The following is a 20970-nucleotide window of genomic DNA, read 5'->3' as shown; positions in this document are numbered from 1 at the left end:
TGTTAAGGGTTTTAGGGAATTTAGTGTACATTTGTAATTGTATTCAGAATGAAATCCTACAATGACTTCTTAAAGAACCATATGCAACTAAAATGACATCAATTGGTTTTGTAATACGGTAGTAAATGTTTCTTTTGTGAATTCTTCATTGACACAATTATTCAACCCCTTACAGAACTACCACTCTGAAGAACAGAGGTTCATTGAAGTGTTTTCAATCAGGTATTGAAAACACCTATGGATGTCAGGGAACAGCAATAAAGCCTAATAAGCACCAATTAGGCAGCTTTAAAATGACTGTGATACTCAACTCCTTCTAAACATTTGCTGGTGTGGTTACAAACATGGTGAAGTCAAAAGAATGTTCCAGGAAGACAAGAGAAGAGGTGATTAATCTTCACAGGAAGGGCAATGGCTATAAGAAGATTGCAAAGATGTTAAACATACCAAGAGACACCATAGGAAGCATCATTCGCAAATTCAAGGCAAAGGGCACTTGAAACGCTTCCTGGTCGTGGCAGAAAAAAGATGCTAACTGCGACTGCTGTGCGCTATCTGAAGCGTAGAGTGGAAAAAAGTCCCCGTGTGACTGCTGAGGAACTGAGAAAAGATTTGTCAGATGTGGGTACTGAAGTTTCTGCTCAGACAATACGGCGCACCCTGCGTACTGAAGGCCTCCATGCCAGAACTCCCAGGCGCACCCCCTTGCTGTCTCCAAAGAATAAGAAGAGTCGACTGCAGTATGCCAAAAGTCATGTGGACAAACCACAGAAGTTTTGGGATAGTGTTCTGTGGAAAATTAGAACTGTTTGGGCCCATGGATCAACGCTATGTTTGGAGGAGGAAAAACAAGGCCTATGAAGAAAAGAACACCTTGCCTACTGTGAAGCATGGTGGGGGGTCAATCATGCTTTGGGGCTGTTTTGCTTCTGCAGGTACAGGGAAACTTCAGCGTGTGCAAGGTACCATGAATTCTTTTCAGTACCAGGAGATATTGGATGACAATGTGTTGCAGTCCGTCACAAACCTGAGGCTTGGGAGACGTTGGACCTTTCAACAGGACAATGATCCCAAGCATACCTCCAAATCCACTAGAGCATGGTTGCAGAAAAAAGGCTGGAACATTTTGAAGTGGCCATCGCAGTCACCAGACTTAAATCCAATTGAGAACCTCTGGTGGGACTTAAAGAAAGCAGTTGCAGTGCGCAAGCCTAAGAATGTGACTGAACTGGAGGCTTTTGCCCATGATGAATGGGCGAAGTAGGGGTGGGCGATAAACCGGTAGACATAATTAACCGGTAGAAATTTGTCAACCGGTAGAGATTTTGGACTATCGTTTCTATCGAGGTTACGCGCCCACGTCACGCTCCTATGCACGTGGTAGTTAAAACGTAACGTTTGTACACGTATTTAAGCACTGCAGTTTTAAAACAAGTTATTTTAAGCCATTGAAACACAGACAAAAGATCTGTATGCGTGCGTTCTTTCTGTGTCTCAGGAGCGCACAAGTCGCGCAACCGCTGCTCTTTCTGTCTGTGAGGAGCGCGCAAGTCGCGCGACCGCTGCTCATTAAGCTCGTGAGCATTTTTCCGCTTTATTGGCCTTAAATAGACATGCGTCAAAATTCCCGTCTTTGCAAGCATCCTCATAAACACGACCAGTTAGGTCTTAAGAGAAAGTAAACAGCTAAAAGAGAAAGCGCATGTGTAACAGTGTATTGGATCCGGACTTTGGTCTTAAAGGGGAAGTTACCTAATTTTGCTCCTGTCTGTCACTCGTGTTAATCAAACAGCATTGATAAAAAATCTCTCACTGCTCCTGATTAAATCACTTTTCTACCTTAAATAAAAATATATATATAAGCCTACACATATATGCATAATTATTTATTATCATTCTTATTTCATTGACTGTTTATCTTCAGAGAGCTTAAGTTTTGTTTGTTTTTATCTTCTTTTTATGCTTGTATATGTTTTTGTGAGAATTATGAACATTTCTATGGTATTAAAGATTTAACCTTATTAAAACATAAAAAAAACTCTACCGTGATACATATCGTTATCATGATATAAAATTAATCCTATCGTGATAGAAGATTTTGGTCATATCGCCCACCCCTAGGGCGAAGATACCCGTAGATCGCTGCAAGTCACTTGTGTCAAGCTATGCTTCACGTTTAAAAGCTGTTTTAACTGTAAAAGGATGTTGTACTAAGTACTAAGATTGAATTTCACTTGGGGGTTGAATAAAACTGATAATGATGTGAGCACAGAAAAGACATTTGTGGTTATTTCATTATAAATGTTATGTTATATTTGTCTGACCTACACATGCCTCTTTGATGTAATTATAAGCAGGATGACTGAATGATCAAAATCAATGTCAAACCGGCCAAAACAATCAATTTCAGTTGGGGTTGAATAATTTTGAACACAACTGTACATAGCCTCGCACGTTTGTGAGCAGCATTGATAAGTACATAAACCCTGCGTGTGCTGTTTGCTGTGATTGTTTTTAATGATAAGAGCATGAACCGTTTGATATTTGAGATGAAATAAAACTTACCACTGAGTTTTACCGCAGATCTTACTTGTCTCTGTCGTCTATGTGACGCGAGTCACGCGACACTCAGCACAGCACACCATCATTTTGAATCAGTTTACAAGACGAATGCTCTTGTTATGTTTATTATAAAGTTCACATTGCGTTGTAAAAATGATTAAATTATCTTCATACGTGCTTTATTCATAATGAGAACGTTTACACAAGTTTTTTTTATTCTGCTATAATATATATAAACAATAATATATGTCATTTTATATAGGCTACGAACTATAATTCTATCTTGACATGCACATTATCTGGTTCATGTTGGTCCAGTTCAATTCAGAGGACTCATTGGTTTGGTGTATTCATTTTAATTGTAAGCCTTTAAAAAGTAATTATTTTAGATGCAATTTTGTAATATTTAGTAGCTTAAATTCTCTAATTTCTTCTAAAAACATTTGAAATCATCCCACAGAATTCCGCAGATTTTTTAATTATTCTAAAACTAAAATACCCTTTCAGTGTACAGTGTTAGATTTGTGGCTCGTTTTCTCTTAGGAAAAATAAATATTATTGTCAAATGTCTTTCAGATAATAAAAATACCCTAGTTCACTATATGTATTTGTTTAGGAATAAGTCTGAAGCACACCATAAAACAGTTATATCCATTCATACAGGACTAGTAGTATGTATAGCTGTATATTTTACAGATACACACCCAGGTATCGGGTCGGTACTCGGTATCGGCCGATACCCTGAGCCCAGGTATCGGAATCGGGAAAAGAAAAATGGTATCGGAACATCTCTATTAAAAAAAACAGAAAACAAAACCCACGAGGGGGCAAAACAACATAAACAGGATAACTTAATGAACAGGAATAAACACTAAACTGGATAACTCTTATCAATTAACTAGACAGAACACTAAACATACAATAAACTAGACTAGACTTGATTTTACCAGACAAAATACTCACAGGTAAGGAACAATGCACAAAAACACGACAACAAACACAAGGACCTTAAATAGGGGAGAACTGATGAGGGCAACAGGTGACAGGAGTTAAACAATAAAGATGAGGCTAACAAGGGAGCGGTGTAAAAGAGACAAGACACAGGAAACACGTGGTCTAGTAAACCAATAGTGAGACCATGTGAACCCACACAAAACATGGGTCTGTCATGATTCTGCCACAAGACTAGATTAAACAAAGGACAAGAAGGCAGAACCATGACATTATGAGCACACACAAATTTTTTTTAAATAATGAAGCTCACAGATAAGTAATTTGTTAATAATACCACAATATTTAAAAAATATATATTCATTATTCAATATATTTTCATTTCAAACGGAAGTGGTGATTGCCTTATTTTCCCTGTGGTGACGTATATGCGAATGAAACGGCTTCTGAAATGAAATAAGGCAGGGCTGGATTTGAATTTGTCCATCGAGATCTGATTGGATCGTTTGAAGTTGGGTCGTGTTGCTAATTGCTAATCCCTGCGATCTTCTCCCGGACGCCGCCCACCTGCCATACCATATGACTGGAAGTGAAGAGAGATCAGGTGTGTTCGAGATCGGCTGTGGCTGGATGTAACCGATCGGCGAGATTAGTCGCATGCAGGCGGGGAGGAGCTGAAAACGGAGACGAGAAGTCGGACGCGCTGTGTAGTTTGTTGCATTTACGTCAGGCATGGCTGATCACGTGCCGTTTGCTCGCTTAATCGCATTAAACATGATTTGCAAGATGTAAACTACATAAAAAGGGAATTATACTGTTTTGAATGTCCGTGTATGAGCATGAGTGGAACTGAAGAGGCTTTCAGCATCTGTTTTTACAAGAATAAAGTTCAACATAAGCATTTATTATTTAAATACCAATGTAGTGCTGTCTACGTTTTTTATCCATTTCATTTTTATGAAGATGACACAATATAACATCGCGACTACATGAAAATAGCTTTAACTGTTATAAAAAAAAAAATTTGTGAGCATTTGTGGAACTGAGGGCGTGAAAATAAACACGAAATACACGTGATTGTTGTCATGTGGTGAATCCGACCAATCGTGAAACAGCTGTGTCGTCATTACAGCCCGTGCAGCTCCTCTTCGCGAACTGCGCTGAGCTCAGGCGGCTGATCTCGAACCGCTCTCGCGGTACTTAAAAAACATATGACACAGTCACGTGCCTGCAGCGCGAGCTGAAGTCGGACAAAAGTACTAACCAGAATGCACTGCTTTAAGTCAGCCGCCGATCGGTTTGCGCAGCGGCGCATGAAGTCGAACACACCTATCGTTTTGAGGAGGGGAGGAGATTAGCATTTTTGATTAAAGATTATGAGCACACACAAATTTTTTAAAAATAATGAAGCTCACAGATAAGTCATTTGTTAATAATACCACAATATTAAAATATATATTATATTATATATATATATATATAGTATAGTTTATATATATAGTATAGTTTTTCATTGCTGTGTTTCCCCTACCATTATATAAGGGGGGCGCCCGCCTTGAAGGTCAAGTAAATTAGATTTTCTTTATAGCGCCAGATAACAATTTGTTATTTTATTAAACAAACTAAATAGCTCTCAAGTAATATGTTATTTATCTTATTTCTACGATGGCATGTCTTTTTTGTCTGTGTTTGCGCATTTAAAATTATCCAATTGAGTGCACACATTTATATTTTACTGTTTGGCTTAATTCACTACACGCGCGCTCTGTCATGTTGCGTGCAGCGCACGCCTCATAACTGAAAAGGTGACGATGTTTTCAAAGTCCGTTCCTCCGTATAGTTTCTTTTTTGCATAAACATCAACAGTCACGGATGTTACTGACAGAGAAGACGAAAGGTTAGCATTTCCGCCACAGCCGAAATCTACCCGCATTTGGCGGGTGTTAATATTAAGCCCTGGTCGCGTAGCCTAATAGCGCAGACAATTCGGTGCAAATTCAGAAATATGACAGCATACACTGTTACTGTTACACAGAGTTACTACAATGTACAGCATGATAGAGAGGGAGAGAATGCGCACGTGTGTGGGAAACACTAAGAGCGCATACACGCACGCTTTGGGAAAGATAAAACAATTGCATGAAAGTGACTGAAGAGATTTAAAGTGCATGCACACTCTCTGGGCTAGAGTGGAGAGAAATTCAGTGCATACCTGAATGCACACCTCCCAGTTTTGTCCGAAATCAAAGGAAACCCACAAGAGGAGAGGTTCGCGCATCATTTTAATGTAGGCTACTTTGTGCAAAAATAATGCCCTCTCGACATTTGCCATTTAAAGTCTTAAATAACTTTTTACAGAAACCATGTACGTGACATACAATAAAACTCACATTTGAAATAAAACTGATCATAACACAACAAGACATGATAAGAAAAGCAACAGCAGTAAGGCTTCAATGTAAATGTACGATTTTGTCAGACAATTATAAATCGAGTTTATATATCAGGATTTCAGCAGAGTTAAAGGAATAGCTGGTTGGATTAAACACAAGGTGTTACTGGATCGTGTTTACTCACTACTTTATAGTCTGCTCGTTTATGTCTGACAACAGAACAGATAATTAAGAAACAGGATTATTCTCTCCAACAAATGCATCATTTAAAATTTGTTTAACATATAAATGTATCAACTAACATTGACGAACAATGAATGATCAATATATTTTTGTATATATACACCCAACCAACCCCCCCCCCCCCCCAAAGCTGTAAACCTAGGGGAAACACTCTGTTTCCTAAATTGCGACTTTAAATATTGGGGGACACATCGGGAAACAGATATTTCATTCGATCTCTATTCATTACACACACAATCTCATATCTGTCCAGACACAAGGCTTTCCTCTGTGCTTCAAACAAGACAATGTGTTAGAGTAATCACACCTTAAACAAACACGAAGTATTGATAACTTCAAATACGCCACCCTAAACTGTATTTAAAACTACCATGCTTTGTTGTTTTTTGCTTCTCTCTGTTTTTCATGTAAAGCCACTTTGGTACGATAAACAATTGTTAAAACAATATAAAATTTTAATAAATTGTATTGAATTGTGTAGCATTGTAGATGTCTGAAAATGTGTATCATTTATTTTAAAAATGACAAGAACCAAAAAAAAAAAAACCCTAGTACCTAACCAAAAATCATAGAGGCATGTCGCCTTGAGGACACAGTAAAAGAATTGTCTATGCCAGAAACTTCTTGGTAACAAAACAGTGATTATTGCAAAGTGTTGCATTCCTTATTTATAAAGTGAACAGTTTTGAATACTGCATGTTATTAATGTTGAATGTTATTTAGTACATGTGCTTGCAAACATTGGTACAATGATTTTAAAAAATGTTTTCCTGTCATTTAATAAATATATTGTTTTACTTCTTTTATACATTTTTATATTTTGTAAATAAAATGTACATTTGCAAAAATGTTATGGATTGCAGCTTTAAACAAAAACTTTTTTTGTCTTTGTCTTTAGGAATTCAGTGGAAGGTGCAGCTGTGGTCTCTGAGGGCAATGAGCTTGTGGTCAGCAAACTAAACAGACAGCAATGACAACATGTACCTGACCGAATGAACCAGACCAGGTTTAATTAGGAGGTCCAACTTTAGTCAATCTACACATTTTTACAGTCTAATGGGGTTTGGCCTATGACATTAATAATAACATTTATTTTTGACCTATAACATTAATACATTTATACATTTAGCCAAGATGGCTAATAAGAGATTCAAGCCTTCACTTGAGCTTGCATGGCTATTACTTGATTCAAAAGGTTGCACTCAGTCAGTCTAAATATTTTTGTGGATGAGAAACCTATCGAACAAAGCTGTAATGAAAAATGTTCCTTTTCATTGATAAAACAGAAACATTTATGTCCATTCTCCAAAATCTCTAGATTAATGTTCTTACATAAATTTTGTGAAGAGAAACAAGAAAAATTGGCAAACAGAAACTGAAAAGTAAGAGAAACCTACCACCTAAAAACATTAAACATCATGCAGTCAGACGATCTCTTCATCCGCAAGTTTCGCAGACAGATGAAGCACCCACCCCTAGCAACAGTAAATTATGACCACAAGCAAATCATGACAGAATGGACCCCCAGGAGAGTAACAGAGGAAACAGACAAAGAGATTGTGACACCCAACACTGCTGGACAGAGTATGAAGACAGAAGGTCGTGGACATTTAATGCAGCGCAGCAACAGTGATGTAACCTTGGGTGATTTAGACCCAGCAAGGCAAGACGGGTGGAAGATCCGATCAGGGAGTAACAAAACTCGTTCAGTGGGGCAGGGGGAGCCCCTCCACAGAGAATATGGTAGCCTGTCCTCATTAGAGAAACGGACTAAGTGTGCAAGTCCTGGTCCAGATGAGTTGGGAGCTCTTAGTCACAATGCTGTGCACTTTAAGTATTCATATCATTTGATGGGACGTCAGGAGACAGATAGCTTCTGTCAAGCAAACAGCCCTCCTGCAGTAGACAGTTCCAAACAGGCTAAGCCCCTTAAACCGGAGGTGCTTGGAAAGAGGGTCAAACCATCCCTTCTACAGACCCCTCAGTTTCCTTGTGATCAGGTCACATGTGGTGCTTGGGTGCGCAATTTTGCACACTATGATGTGCAGAGCATCTTGTTCGATCTGACAGAAGCTGCCACCAATCGTGACAGCATTGGTCGCAAGAAAAACATTACATCTGGTGCATCAGCTGCCTCTCAGCTTGGTCCATTATCAGAATCCAGACCTTCCTCACTGTCTCAGAGTGGAGGAGGCCCTGTAGGAATTGGGGCTAGCTCAGAGGATGTAGAGAAGTCTTTGCTGGACGAAGGAGATGGGAATGATAGTGATCTCCTGCTCAGCTGTCCACACTTTCGGAATGAGATGGGCGGAGAGGAGAGTCCGGGAATCGGCTTAACAGGAGGTGGCAAAGGTAGATGGAGAAATCTTCAAACTCCCAATGATGCTGTGTCTGTGTTAGAGGAGCCCAGGGAGAGCCATGTTCAGCAACAAGGGAAAAATAACTACTTCATAGAACATACGGACCTAGGGGCTCGTTACTATCACAAGTACTTTTATATGAAAGGTGAGTGGTTGACCAAAATTTGTTTGTGGAATAGTCATATTTGTCAAAGAACAGTTATGTGAATTATGTGATGTAAATTGTATGCCTATGGTTGGATGATATAAGTAAGAGATAATACACGGCTAGCCATGCATTAAAGGATTTTAATGCACAATGTAGAGGTGAAAAACCACCTGACGCAAAGCGGAACCTCTTTCGTGCATTAAAAACCCTTTAATGCATGGCTAGCCGTGGATTATTCAGCTAATACCACGTTTATTTGCCAAGATAAAAACAAGTTAAAGCTGTTAACAGATGGTTAAAAAATGATGGTTATTTTATTAAGTTACGGCTCGTTAGTTCCGTCAGATTGCTTTTATTTGAATGAATGATCACATTTATTTAAATTCAGTATTAAAAGAGAGAGAGAAAGAGAACTGAAAGAGAAGGACCAGAGAAAGAGAGAGAGAGAGATGCGTGCGCAAATTACCTGTGTCCGTCTCTTCTTTAAAGTCTACGACAAAGATGAGGTCAATACGAAAAAGACAACTAAATTGGCAGTTAACACTTTCTGTGACTTTTTGCACCAAAAACAGAACAATTGTGATTTCGAGATGATACCTACTCTGCTTCTCTTTTAAATGAAACATTGCGGGAGTTTTATGCCTCTATCGCTGGTAGACTACTGCTGGATGCAAATACAGTGTTGCAAGTTTGATGTGTCTCAGAGCAGGTATAGACGGCATTGCTTAACTTGAAGTCTTTATCACTTATGATGTTGTATTTTGTAATGTGACGGTTTATATCTGCTCTGAGACACATCAAACTTGCAACACTGTATTTGCGTCCAGTGGTAGACTGAGAGGCATAAAACTCCTGCAATGTCTCAGTTAAAAGAGATGCAGATTACATCTTGAAATCACAATTGTTCTGTATTTGGCGCAAAAAAGTCACTGAAAGTGTTAACTGCCCATTTAGTTGTCTTTTTTCTATTGACCTCATCTTGTCATCTTCGATCTTATCTAGCTTCTAACACTCAACATTAAATAACATCATATTTGTCCCAAATCATTAGCGATTAACATTGGCTGCTAACGTATATTTTGCAATTTGAAGTAGACGCTATCTGACTAAGCTCACGCTATTTAATGTGCACTTCCGGTTTACGATACCTCCGAGTTGTCCTAGACGCAATGCGGCGCTGAGCTGTGCGTTCGGTGTGAGACCCCCTTATAGCTTGGCGCAGCGGATAGGCTTCACCTGTCGGCGCACGTGTGCGTATACTCATAAAACACAATGTGTTTGATTTTTTTAGAACGGCGCTGAGCTGCACATCTGGTGTGCGACCCCTTTAAGGGGCAGTTCACATTTCTCGTCTTTTGCGCATGCAAATATGTTATTCTGAATGTAACATTCTCAAATAGAGAGTGTTGTGACACTCTTTTTTTCAGGCGTGGCAGTGCCCCAGCCAGTTAAAAAATAATTAAACTTTTCAGAATGTAGCATTATAAGCGCTTTGGAAAGTAGGAAAGCAGCATGGTCGCGTTTTCCATGCAGGTTAAGGGGCAAAATTTGAACCGCCCCTAAGCCCTTGGTTAACAGGCAAGTTTTAGACAAACTCTAACTCTAGAAATAATCTCAAAATACAAAGCATTCCTGATTAACTTTCATTTTCAATTTCTATAATCATAGGGTCCAGTATGACATCACCGGAAGTAAGGAATAGGTTTATGTGATGCGATCTGCTCAAACCAGTAGCGCCGTAACGTTTTCAGAAAAATAAATCAAATATCAATTTTTGTTAGAACTGGATTTCATTCAATCATTATTTTATAACACCTTAACTATCATCTTTGAAAATTTCTTGGGAAAAATTACTAGTTTTATTAATAAAACAGCGATTTATATTGACAAGCTGAAAAGACTGTGTCTTTAATGTGCAAGAGCAAACACGGACCTGTTAGGATGCAACACAATCGCTCATAGCTTTCCCTCTCTTAACATTACAAAGACTGTTCACCTATCAAAATAAACCACATAGCATGTCAAATGAATGTTTATTAATGCATGTTTCCCGCCTGTCCTGTGTAAACTTATAAAACCTTATTGTGAGAGCATGTTAAAAAATGGAATCAGAAATACCTGCTCACTTGAATGATCTTAATCGCCTCATTCTGATCAATTTTGGTGATGTCATTGCCCTAAACAATGTTATAATGGACTATTTTGCATCCAGAGATAGTGTTTCAGATTTTTGAGAAGTTACTGAATAGGAAGTGTCTGATGAAAGTAAGCTTGTCATGCTATTGCACGAGCTCATACTGGGGCAAGGTACGGTGTGCCTGCTATTCTAATGTAAGCTACAATGTCAACTAGACATGCAAAAGGGGATCAAAATTCACAGACTATGCCCCTGATATATGTAAAACTTACTTCAATACTTAAGTTGTTGTCATTTGGGGAGGATCAGTAAGTTTAATAATAAAAGTGAATACCTGTGGTTAAGATAATATAATAGGAGCCTGGTGCACCTCCCCCTTTCCTCACTTGTTGTTCCTGAAAATATCAGCGATTAGCCGACTTCAGATAGCCATAACTTATCAAAAGGTATGATCTTGGTGTAAAAAACTCTATAAGGACTGCTAGAATGTAAAAAATTAAAGGGGCCATGGCATGAAAATCTGACTTTTTCCATGTTTAAGTGCTATGATAGGGTACTCATTGTTTCTATCAACCTAGAAAATGTGAAAAAGTTCAACCCAGTAGCTTAGTTTTCGTAAACCATTCTCTACAAGCACATGAAAAAATAGGTCGTTGAAATTTGGCTCTTATTATAATAATACCACCCCTTAATCTGCACTATCCAATCACAACACTGCCATTTAGTGCAGAGAAAAAGAGAGAGAGAGAGAGAGAGAGAGAGAGAGAGAAAATTATTCACAGCACAATTTAGTTTCAATTGCAACAAACCACCATCATTGTAATCAGTTTTGAATTTCATCAGCTCATTTGCATTTTAAAGGACACACCCAAAATGCCACATTTTTGTACACACCTACAAAGTGGTAATTTTAACATGCTATAATAAATTATCTATATGGTATTTTGAGCTAAAACTTCACATGTGCTCTGGGGACACCAAAGATTTATTTGACATCTTAAAAAGTCTTGTGACATGGCCCCTGTAATTGTTACAAATGGTAAAATAAATATAGTAAAAAGGATGTTCTGAATGTAACGGTGAGAAATTGTGAGAAAAATGGCAAAATAATTATGAAAATGAAAAAAGATTTTTTCAGCCTTTTTGCTGAGATTTTTTTTATTCGGCTTAGGCCAAGAATTTTCCTTTTGGTGCATCCCTAATATGTATAAAATAAATATAGTAAAAAGGATGTTCTGAATGTAACTGTGAGAAATGGTGAAAAATTGGCAAAATAATTATGAAAATGAAAAAAGATTATTGAGCCTTTTTGCTGAGATTTTTTTATTCGGCTTAGGCCAATAATTTTCCTTTTGGTGCATCCCTAATATATGAGCATATATACACAGACAGATCCTGGACCTGAGACCAATAAACAAAGCACTGTACAGACGCACATTCAGAATGACAGATCCTCGCCCACATTTAGTCCAGGTACTGGTTTATTTCATTGGATTTAAAGGATGCCTATTTCCATATCCAGATTGTCCCTCACCACAGGCACTTTCTGAGATTTGCGTTTAACAACACAGCATACCAATTCACAGTCCTTACTTTCAGCCTGGCTCTCAGCCCTTGCACATTCATAAAATTTGTGGACACGACACTGCAAATGGTATGCGCATCCTGAATTATCTGGACGATTTTAGCACAAGATTTGTGCTCATCAGCCACAGAGAGGCCCTGCTTTCAGACTTAGACAACCTGGGTTTGCGTGTGAATATGCATAAGAGCACTCTAACTGGGTTCTTGGGGGTGCGTCTCGGTCGCACTTCGCAGGGTGGCATGCACTCCAGACCCCTGTTCAGACACGTTCTCTGCAGACTGAACTGCGGAGCAGACATGCTGTCGAGGAACTGGATTCCTCAGGGAAAATGGAATCTGAACCCCCTGTTGGTCGCGTTGATTTGTGATCAGTTTGGGAAAGGTGATGTGTACCTGTTTATGTCTGAGGAGAATGCGCACTGCCTTCTGTTCTTCTCAGTGAGAAGCTCTCCTCTGGGCGGAGATGCGCTGACTTTGCAATTGCTGAGCACCAGCAAATACACATTTCCCCCTATAAAGCTGCTGCATTTAGTGCTGCATAAGATCAGAGAGGAGAAAGCAACGATAACCCTAATTGATTTAATGCAGCACGCTAATTTGATGTCATTTACCAGTCGTTTTGCAGTGCCAAATTAAGTTCTTGGTGCTTTTTGACGCAAGCAGTCTGTAGCCCTGGCTGAACAGCTGCAAACTGCCTTTAAGGGACAAACTGTTTATTATCATTTATTATAACAGGGTTCTGTGACATTAGAGCTGATCCATACAGCTCTACTAGTCTAAAGCAGTAACATTTAAACTTGTTACTTCAGCAGCGAAAGTTCAGGTGATCAGGTCAAATTAATATTATTTACCTAGTTACCTTTCATAAAAGTTAAAAATGGTGTAGGGTACCAGCAGTTTTTTTCTTCAGAAATTATCAGCATACATTTTCCTTCTTTTGTATAGCATTGGAAATAATCCTTTGTGTATGTTTGTAATTCTGTTGAATGTATATCTCTGTGATTTTTTTTTTGGCCACCCCAATATAATCACTGGGTCTACCTGGCCACACCTAAGATGTGCAGGAACCGGTGATGACTGTGTGCTCGATATGTTTACGCAGGCGTGGGCTCCTGCACCGAGGCTTCTCTACACACTTAAGTGGTCGTCTTCACTACATGGTGCCAGGAGAATGAGCTTGACCTGGTTCCGTGTCAGCCGTTCTGTCTTTTTTACAGCACCGGATGGATGCAGGCAGCATGCCTTCCACCGCTGTAGTGTATGTGACCACTGTTGTGGTATTTCACACTGATTTTGGAGGCCCATGGGTAGGCAGGAATTAATTGGTGACAAAATTCTTACGGGTGCCCGACGCCTTAGAACTTACTGCCCACCCACTGTTGCAACATGGGATTTAGTGTTGGTCCTAAAAGTGATGGCTCTCCCCTCGTTTGAACTTATTCAAATAAAAACAATTATTTTATTGGTTTTGGCTAAATGGAGATCTGTAAACACTCTCTCTGCTGACTGTTTGCAGTTTGGACCTAATCATTGTAACGTCACGCTGAAACCCAGGACACGGTACATGCCTAAGTCGCTGTTAGAATAAATTCTTTGTCTAGGAATTTGTTTTGTAATCTGGTGTTCTGAGCAGAGCAGCAGAGATCTAATATCAGGGACCATGAAAGACACAGACACAGAACGCCGTTAAAATCATAGTCAGAGGTTATTGAAAAAAGGTAACTTTATAAGGATAAAAGAGGAAGTATTGATCACCTTAAAACAATAGCATGGAATTGTCTGAACAAACTTGTTATCAACACTCAGGATAAACACGTCTAATAAATAATAGTAAAATGATTCATCGACAGATATATAGCTGGACAGGGAAGTTGAAATGGAGAAAAAGGAGGTCTGCTTGCGTCATCATGACTTAAGTTGACCAGTTCAATTGAAGGTTCTGCACATCCAGAGGAAATGGTATTCCAAGCTAAGGCATATGACAGATTAGTATTGGTACACAAGTCATGTGAGGATAACATAATAAAAATTGTGCAAGACTATATGAAAATCATAAATGTGGGTTGTGGGTGAACCTCTAAAATCCAACAGTCACTGTCTACCCCGTTTAGAGCACAGATGATGTATGTGTTGGTTTCTGTGTTTCTGTTCTGTTTGCCTAGCTTACCATATTTCATGTTTTGGTTCTAATAAAAACTGCAATTGGATCCGCTACCGCAAATTCGAAATCTATTCAAATCTTACCCTGGAGGGCCAAGCACTGCATAGTTTAGCTCAAACCCAATTAAACTTAACCACCTGTGATTGTCTAGTGATCATGGAGACCTTGATTAGCTTGCTCAGGTGTGTTTGATCAGGGTTGGAGCTAAACTATGCAGTGCTCTGCCCTCCAGGGTGAGATATGAATAGCCCTGCGCTACCTCAACCTGCCTTCTTACCTCACCAATGTTACAGTATGTAACTGGTTAAGTCAGTTACACAGCTGTTACCTGTAACAGGGAGATTTAGATCGTAATGATCTATTTATATATTTTCTCAAATCAAAAGAGCAAATCCTTGTCCAACCTCTTAAAAGACAAACAGCATGTTTTTTCTCACTGTAAACCCGGATAAGTTCCACTAAAGCCCGGTATACACTGTGCGATTTTAAATAGTCCTTTAGGATTGTTGCTTGCCACACTGTGCAATCAAGATTGTAGTTAAGTCCATGTCACACTGTATGATCTCAGTTTCCATCAATGTCAGACTGTACGAGTTTAAAGACTTAAAATCAGACGCACGCAAACAAACATGTCTGCAGTTTTACGTCATCGATCGATGACGGCTGGGCGAACACACACTAAAGCGGAGGCTAGCAAAGCGAAACAATATAATTTGACACAAACATTCTTTATCTTTCCATAACTCCACAAGTTTCTCCTCCTACTGTACAGTCTACCTGGCTCTTTTTGAAATTTGTCTGGGTTGATTTGTTGTTGTCGCCGCCTAATGCGTCATCGGGTTTTTGTTCTCAAATCACAGAAACAAATCATGTGACTCATGAAAATGTAATACCAGTAAAAGTGGGTTGAGACTGAGCTCAGTGCTGACTTTCCTTGTCCTCAAGGCCCCCCTCCCAGAAAGTTTTAGATGTCCACTTATTTAACACACCTGGTTTAACTCATCAGCTTGCTAGGGAGACATGTTTACCATTTTTGAAGTAGGCTGATAAGTTGAATCAGGTGTTTTAAAGCAACACTATGTAGTTTCCATGTAAAAATGACTTACAGCTCCCCCATGTGGTTGAAAAGCGCAACAGTGCCTGGTATCAGACACTCTTCTGCAGGCAGGTGGAGGGGCGGGGCTGTGTGCTCTACCCTCCACCACCACCTTCAGAGTGTGCTTGTAGCAGCTAGGAGGCTGCTCAGGTTGCAGCAACAGTACAATTTGTCCAGTTAAAAGTTGTTCTATCACTGAAATAATTTTAGAGACATTATTTAAAGGTAAAAAAAACTACATAGTTTTGCTTTAAATAAGTTTCTGTCAGGGGGCCTCAAGGACCAGGATCGGGAAGCATTGTGCTATACTGTACCTTTAGGATAGTTTAGGAAAAACTGCCTGTTTTAGGGAAAACACAAACAGATCAATACCCCCCAAGATATTAGGTATTGTTCTTAAGTATACTTCATGTGTATCTACATACTGTCAGGATTCTGCTGGAGTCTGGTTTGGTATTAATATCTAGTTCAGTATGGCAGGGTTCTGACAGTACAATGTTTTGTGTGGGAAAACGTGGTCTTAGTATTGTTATATTAGACTACATTTTTCCTGTGTCTCGTCACTTACCCCGCTCCCTTATCATCCTCTCCTCATTATTGTTTGATTTATATCACCTGTTCCCCTCTTGATTTGCTCCCCTATTTAATCCTCTTGTATTTATTGTCCCGTGCTTTAGCCTTGATGTTGTTCTGAATACCTGTTAGTACGCTGTCGTAGTAGTCTAGTCCAGTAGTGTTTATTGTTAAGTGTATCTAGTTCAGTGTTTTAGTGTAGTTTTGTGTCTTGCCCTGTCTAGTGTCCACTCCTGTTTAAGTTGTCTTGTTTCTGTTGTTTTGCCCCCTCGTGGCTTTTTGTTTTCTGTTTTATTAATTAATAAATATTCTGAGTTAACCCCTTGTTGTCTGCGTTTGGGTTCACCTCTGTTATCCCCGAGATCCCTGACACATACCTTATCCATCTGTACCTTAGTTTAAATTAACTAACCAGTACATAGCTTAAAACATGTAGTGACTTCTTAATTACATTATTACTTAATTATGGCATTACAGACTATTACATAGTGATAAGTTACGTAAAATAAAGTGTATAGGGATTGTACTGAAGTGTACTTCATGTGTGTCTATGTACCTTATCAATCTGTACCTTAGCTTAAATAAAGGTACCTGTTCTGTTCATTACACATAGTGAACTTCACCAAAATAAGGTTCCCTTATTCTCTGACTACAAGTGCCCAAGATCAGACTGCTACACATGTGCTCTTCACTCTAACGGTACATTCACACAAGACAGAAGTGTTAACGCTTGACGGAAGGCTTGTCTGAAGCGTGGCCAACAGCCAATCACAGTGGCCGTTACACATGCTCCGGTCTTCCATAAACGCAATTGGCTGGCTCTGCCTAGGTTATTTGCATAAGGCGATCTTGTGTCCGGACCCAGAAGCCGTCTCATACGGACTCAGACCTACAGACCCAGAAGGTTATGATTTAAAACCTGACAGGGCATGACAGCAGCGCAGCTTTTGTAGTTTTACCGTTTTGATTAAATTCAAAATTAAATGTTGCTTGAATACAAAAAAATACAAAAAGCTCATATGCAAAATCTTCTAAGTGCATCTGACATTTATTCATGTAAATTAACATTTTTATCAGACTCCTAATGGATTGATGGCTGTTGCAAAAAAGATAATAATTAGCTACAGTGGCGGCTGGTACACAATATTTTGGGGAGGGTGAAACAACCCAAAAATAATTTAGTGGGACTAAAGTGTATTTGAACCATACTACAGTAAATATTTAGGTATACTAAATTATTTTCTTCCAAATTCACGTATACTTAAAACTACTGCTTTTGTTGCATCACTGGTATTTTGTATAGACAGCATCGCTAATTAATAGGTTCACGTTGTGTAGTGTAATCAGTGTACTGAGGATGTTTAAAGCTCATGTCCTCAATCACCTGACCGTTGCTGTGAATTTGTAAATTGTGTTGATCTGGTATAATCTCAAAAAGTGCAATTTAAAGATTTTTTTTAGGAGTCAAGCCCCAAAGTGGCAAGGACCCCTATTGTATCTGTTAGCCCATAGAAGCATAGGTAGAAATGTTATACAATTTTGCACGGTGATAAACGATAGTCCATAAAGTTACCACGCACATTTTCATTCCATCAGAAAATGTTTATGCCATTTTTAATTATTTAAAAAACTCCTTTTTTAACTCGTCCTAAAGCTTTTGTCCGATTGCCACGACAATCGGCATATAGCATCTAGGAGGTACTCGAGGCACATGTTATTAAAATTATTTTGATAAATCAATCCGCTGTCATATACCGCATCAAATAATTTTACGTAGAGTGTGAAATAACAGCTTTAAGGCTAATGCTGCGTTTACACCAACCGCAGTAGAGGTGTGAAGCGCGGGTGATTTCAATATTAAGTCAATGTGAAGACGCGTTGACACGCTTCTGGAGGTCCCGCGGCGCGGAAGAGGTGTTTGGCGCGGCGCGAAAGACGCGTTTCCACCTTATCCAAGCGTCTAGCTCGCGCGAATTGAGCGTTGTGCGTGGTACGCGCGAATGGTGCTTTTGTGCATTTTGCGGTTCACGCGAATTTGCGGCTGATGCCCGAGTTGAAAGATTTGAACTTTGTCGGAATTTCGCGCCGCGTTAACCAATCAGGAGCCTGCTTGCTGCTGTGGTGGCCGCCCCGCCCGGAGTCACTCATTCAACCAACGCTTGATATTATCCGTGAGCAGTCACCCGGAGCTATACGTCACAAGTTCTTATTTCTATAGAGACAGGAATAAAAAGGACCTCACTTGGAAGAGTGTCAGTGAGGACATTGGGCAACCTGGTAAGTTGTAATACGCACTTCACTTTTGAGTCATGTGACGTTTATCGACCTGCGCCGTTTATTTTCCCCCTGTGGTAAGGTTACCAAATACAAACTGGTAACTCTCTTGATAAATGCACAATCAACATCAGTCATCTTGCAAACAGACAACCGCATAGCACTTGCCCCTCCCACAAGAACGGAGTTTGCCTCTGAGGCGCGTCACATACTTGCTTTTTCCGTGTGTCTTCTCCGCTCTACACAAATTCAAATTGTTCAAGCGGCAAACCATGCGCCGTAGACGCGATTTTGACGCCTGAAACGCGGTTGGTGTAAACTCAACATAATACTTACACGTATTGACACAACACTTGGTATTTGTGATGGCAGTCAGAAACTGAGGGTGCATACACAGTTTCGTTGCAGCGCCACCTAGTGGTCAGACAAATGTTTTACATGCCTGTAACTTTGGCTAGGGTTGATTTATTTTCATGAGACTTGTTTCCTTGGAGCCATAAACTGTTGCTGAGTCCAGAAATACTACACATGCCAGATTTTAAATATCTTCACTAACATTATTCCCATCGACTTGAAACCCCTTTATAGCTTCTGGACTGTATATTAATGACGAAACGTGAAAAATTTCCATTGAAAATGGCTGAAAATTGCACAAAATTAAGTTACTTTAACTCTTTTGAGATAACTCGTCAATTAAGAAAAATTCCCTTCCCTGCCAATGACGAGAATTTCCGGCTTCTCGCAATACTGCTATTATCCACCAGGTGGCGCACTTCCGCAACTTATACAACCCGGAAGTAGCGCCTCACATGAAAGAACTCCGTGTATGTTTTAAAGATCAATCTGCATTCTGATCTCTATGAAAAGTCCTTCACAAAAATGGAATTATTTCAGCTTTTTGCTCAAAATTGGGTGTTTTTGAAGAAACCTTTCCATATTTGAGAGGTGATAAAAAGAAAACTTATGAAGGTAGGATGAAACGTTTTTTTTTTTTTAAAGCAGAGGGTCTGTTCTTTCATTATATATATTTTTACATATTTAAAGAAGAACACTTTCTGGAAGGCATTACACTTTTGTGAAAATCATGAAAAATGCTGGCGCTGACTGGCAACTTTTTAAAAAAAACGCTGGCGGGGAAAGAGTTAATTTTTAGTGTATTTGAGGCTTTATCTTTGCCAAACTTATGAGTATTGACACAACACTTGGTGCATGCTTAGTCCAGCGCTGCGAAAAGTGCTTATTCTGCAAGTGTTATCCTGATTGACCCATATATGTTCCCATATTTATAGCTTATAGACTACATACTAATGATGAAATGTCAACATTTTCATGGTAAATTGCAGAAAATTGCACAAAATGAAGTTACATATTTTTTGTAGTTTTTGACACATGTGTTTATTTCTCATCAACTAAATTTGATATTTTTATCAGATTTGACAGACTGATGTATGGGCAGAGTCTGAGGCCACAGAAAAAATATGGTGTGTCTGTGCCACTAGTTGGCCTTATACAGTAATTAAACAAAACCTTTGACACCAAGCACCTATATCTCTTTGTCAGAACATTGTAGAGACTTGGGTGTGTTAATTTCACTTGTGGCTCAGAGTATATTAATTGATGGATGCCATTTCACTCCCTAGCAATCAAACGGAGTGCCCTGGCAACGTTTAGCAAGACCTATATCTCTGCATCTGAACATCATAGAGACATGGGGATGGCTCGTTGGACTCATTAACATTATTCTGTGACATTTTGTGACCCGAGTTTTGCCACGGCAAGCCCCACTCACATTTTCTTCAGTGATCTAGATTTTCAACACAAAGGGAGTAGCGAATTTCTAAGCCTTTTTCCCAACTCAGTACGCACCACTGGTACAGATAGTAATAAAACAATGTGTGGTATTGGAGGCAAAACAAGGTCAATATTATCTGTCAGGTGTTTTTCTATACAATAATGTTGGCCAGATGAGATACTGTCAGTTAGCAGTTTAATACAAATTAAAACCAGGGTTGAAGAGTGAATAATAGAGTTATTAAATCAAACAAAAACCTCATTCACACAGCACTTTGGTTCCAGAAAATACTTGTAAAATTGGCAGACAAGCTTCTGTGTGAATGCAAACACGTTCCGTAAATGTTTCCGTATCTGTTTCACTTTCATGTCTGGAGTTCGCTTCAGGCAGAATTAAAGCCGTTTTATACCCAAGACCAGGTTATATAACTAAGGTTCCTAGTCATGTGGCAAGGACCTTAATTCTTCAGATCTTTCATTCTCCGTCTCACAAGTCAGTGGGTCAACAAGATTATTCGTATTATTAAGAATATGTGAGAAGGTCTTCTCTATGAAGAAGATCTGATCAATTTTGGAGCCATAAACCAGGGTCAACCCGCCTCCAAGTAAACCCTCAGTAAATTAATTGTGGAAGCTATTTTGCTAGCTTATGAGGTGCGCAGAATGCATTCACCTCAGATAGTCAGGGCACATTCTA

General features: G+C 39.2%; 1 protein-coding gene across 2 annotated transcripts in view; it reads left to right on the top strand.

The window, feature by feature from the left end:
- Nucleotides 1-20970, top strand: part of LOC141348955 (signal-induced proliferation-associated protein 1-like) — a 195660-nt gene that overhangs the window by 79887 nt on the left and 94803 nt on the right. For both annotated transcript variants that reach the window (XM_073859681.1, XM_073859682.1), the window contains exon 2: nt 7048-8654. In XM_073859681.1, coding sequence (XP_073715782.1) covers nt 7568-8654 — 1087 coding nt within the window. In that variant the 5' untranslated portion in view covers nt 7048-7567. The remainder of the gene's footprint in view (nt 1-7047; nt 8655-20970) is intronic.

This window comes from Misgurnus anguillicaudatus, chromosome 21 (genome assembly GCF_027580225.2).
Source record: "Misgurnus anguillicaudatus chromosome 21, ASM2758022v2, whole genome shotgun sequence".
NCBI classification, from domain to species: domain Eukaryota; kingdom Metazoa; phylum Chordata; class Actinopteri; order Cypriniformes; family Cobitidae; genus Misgurnus; species Misgurnus anguillicaudatus.
Note: the sequence above shows the minus strand (reverse complement) of the source record. Positions and strands in the feature narration are given on the sequence as shown.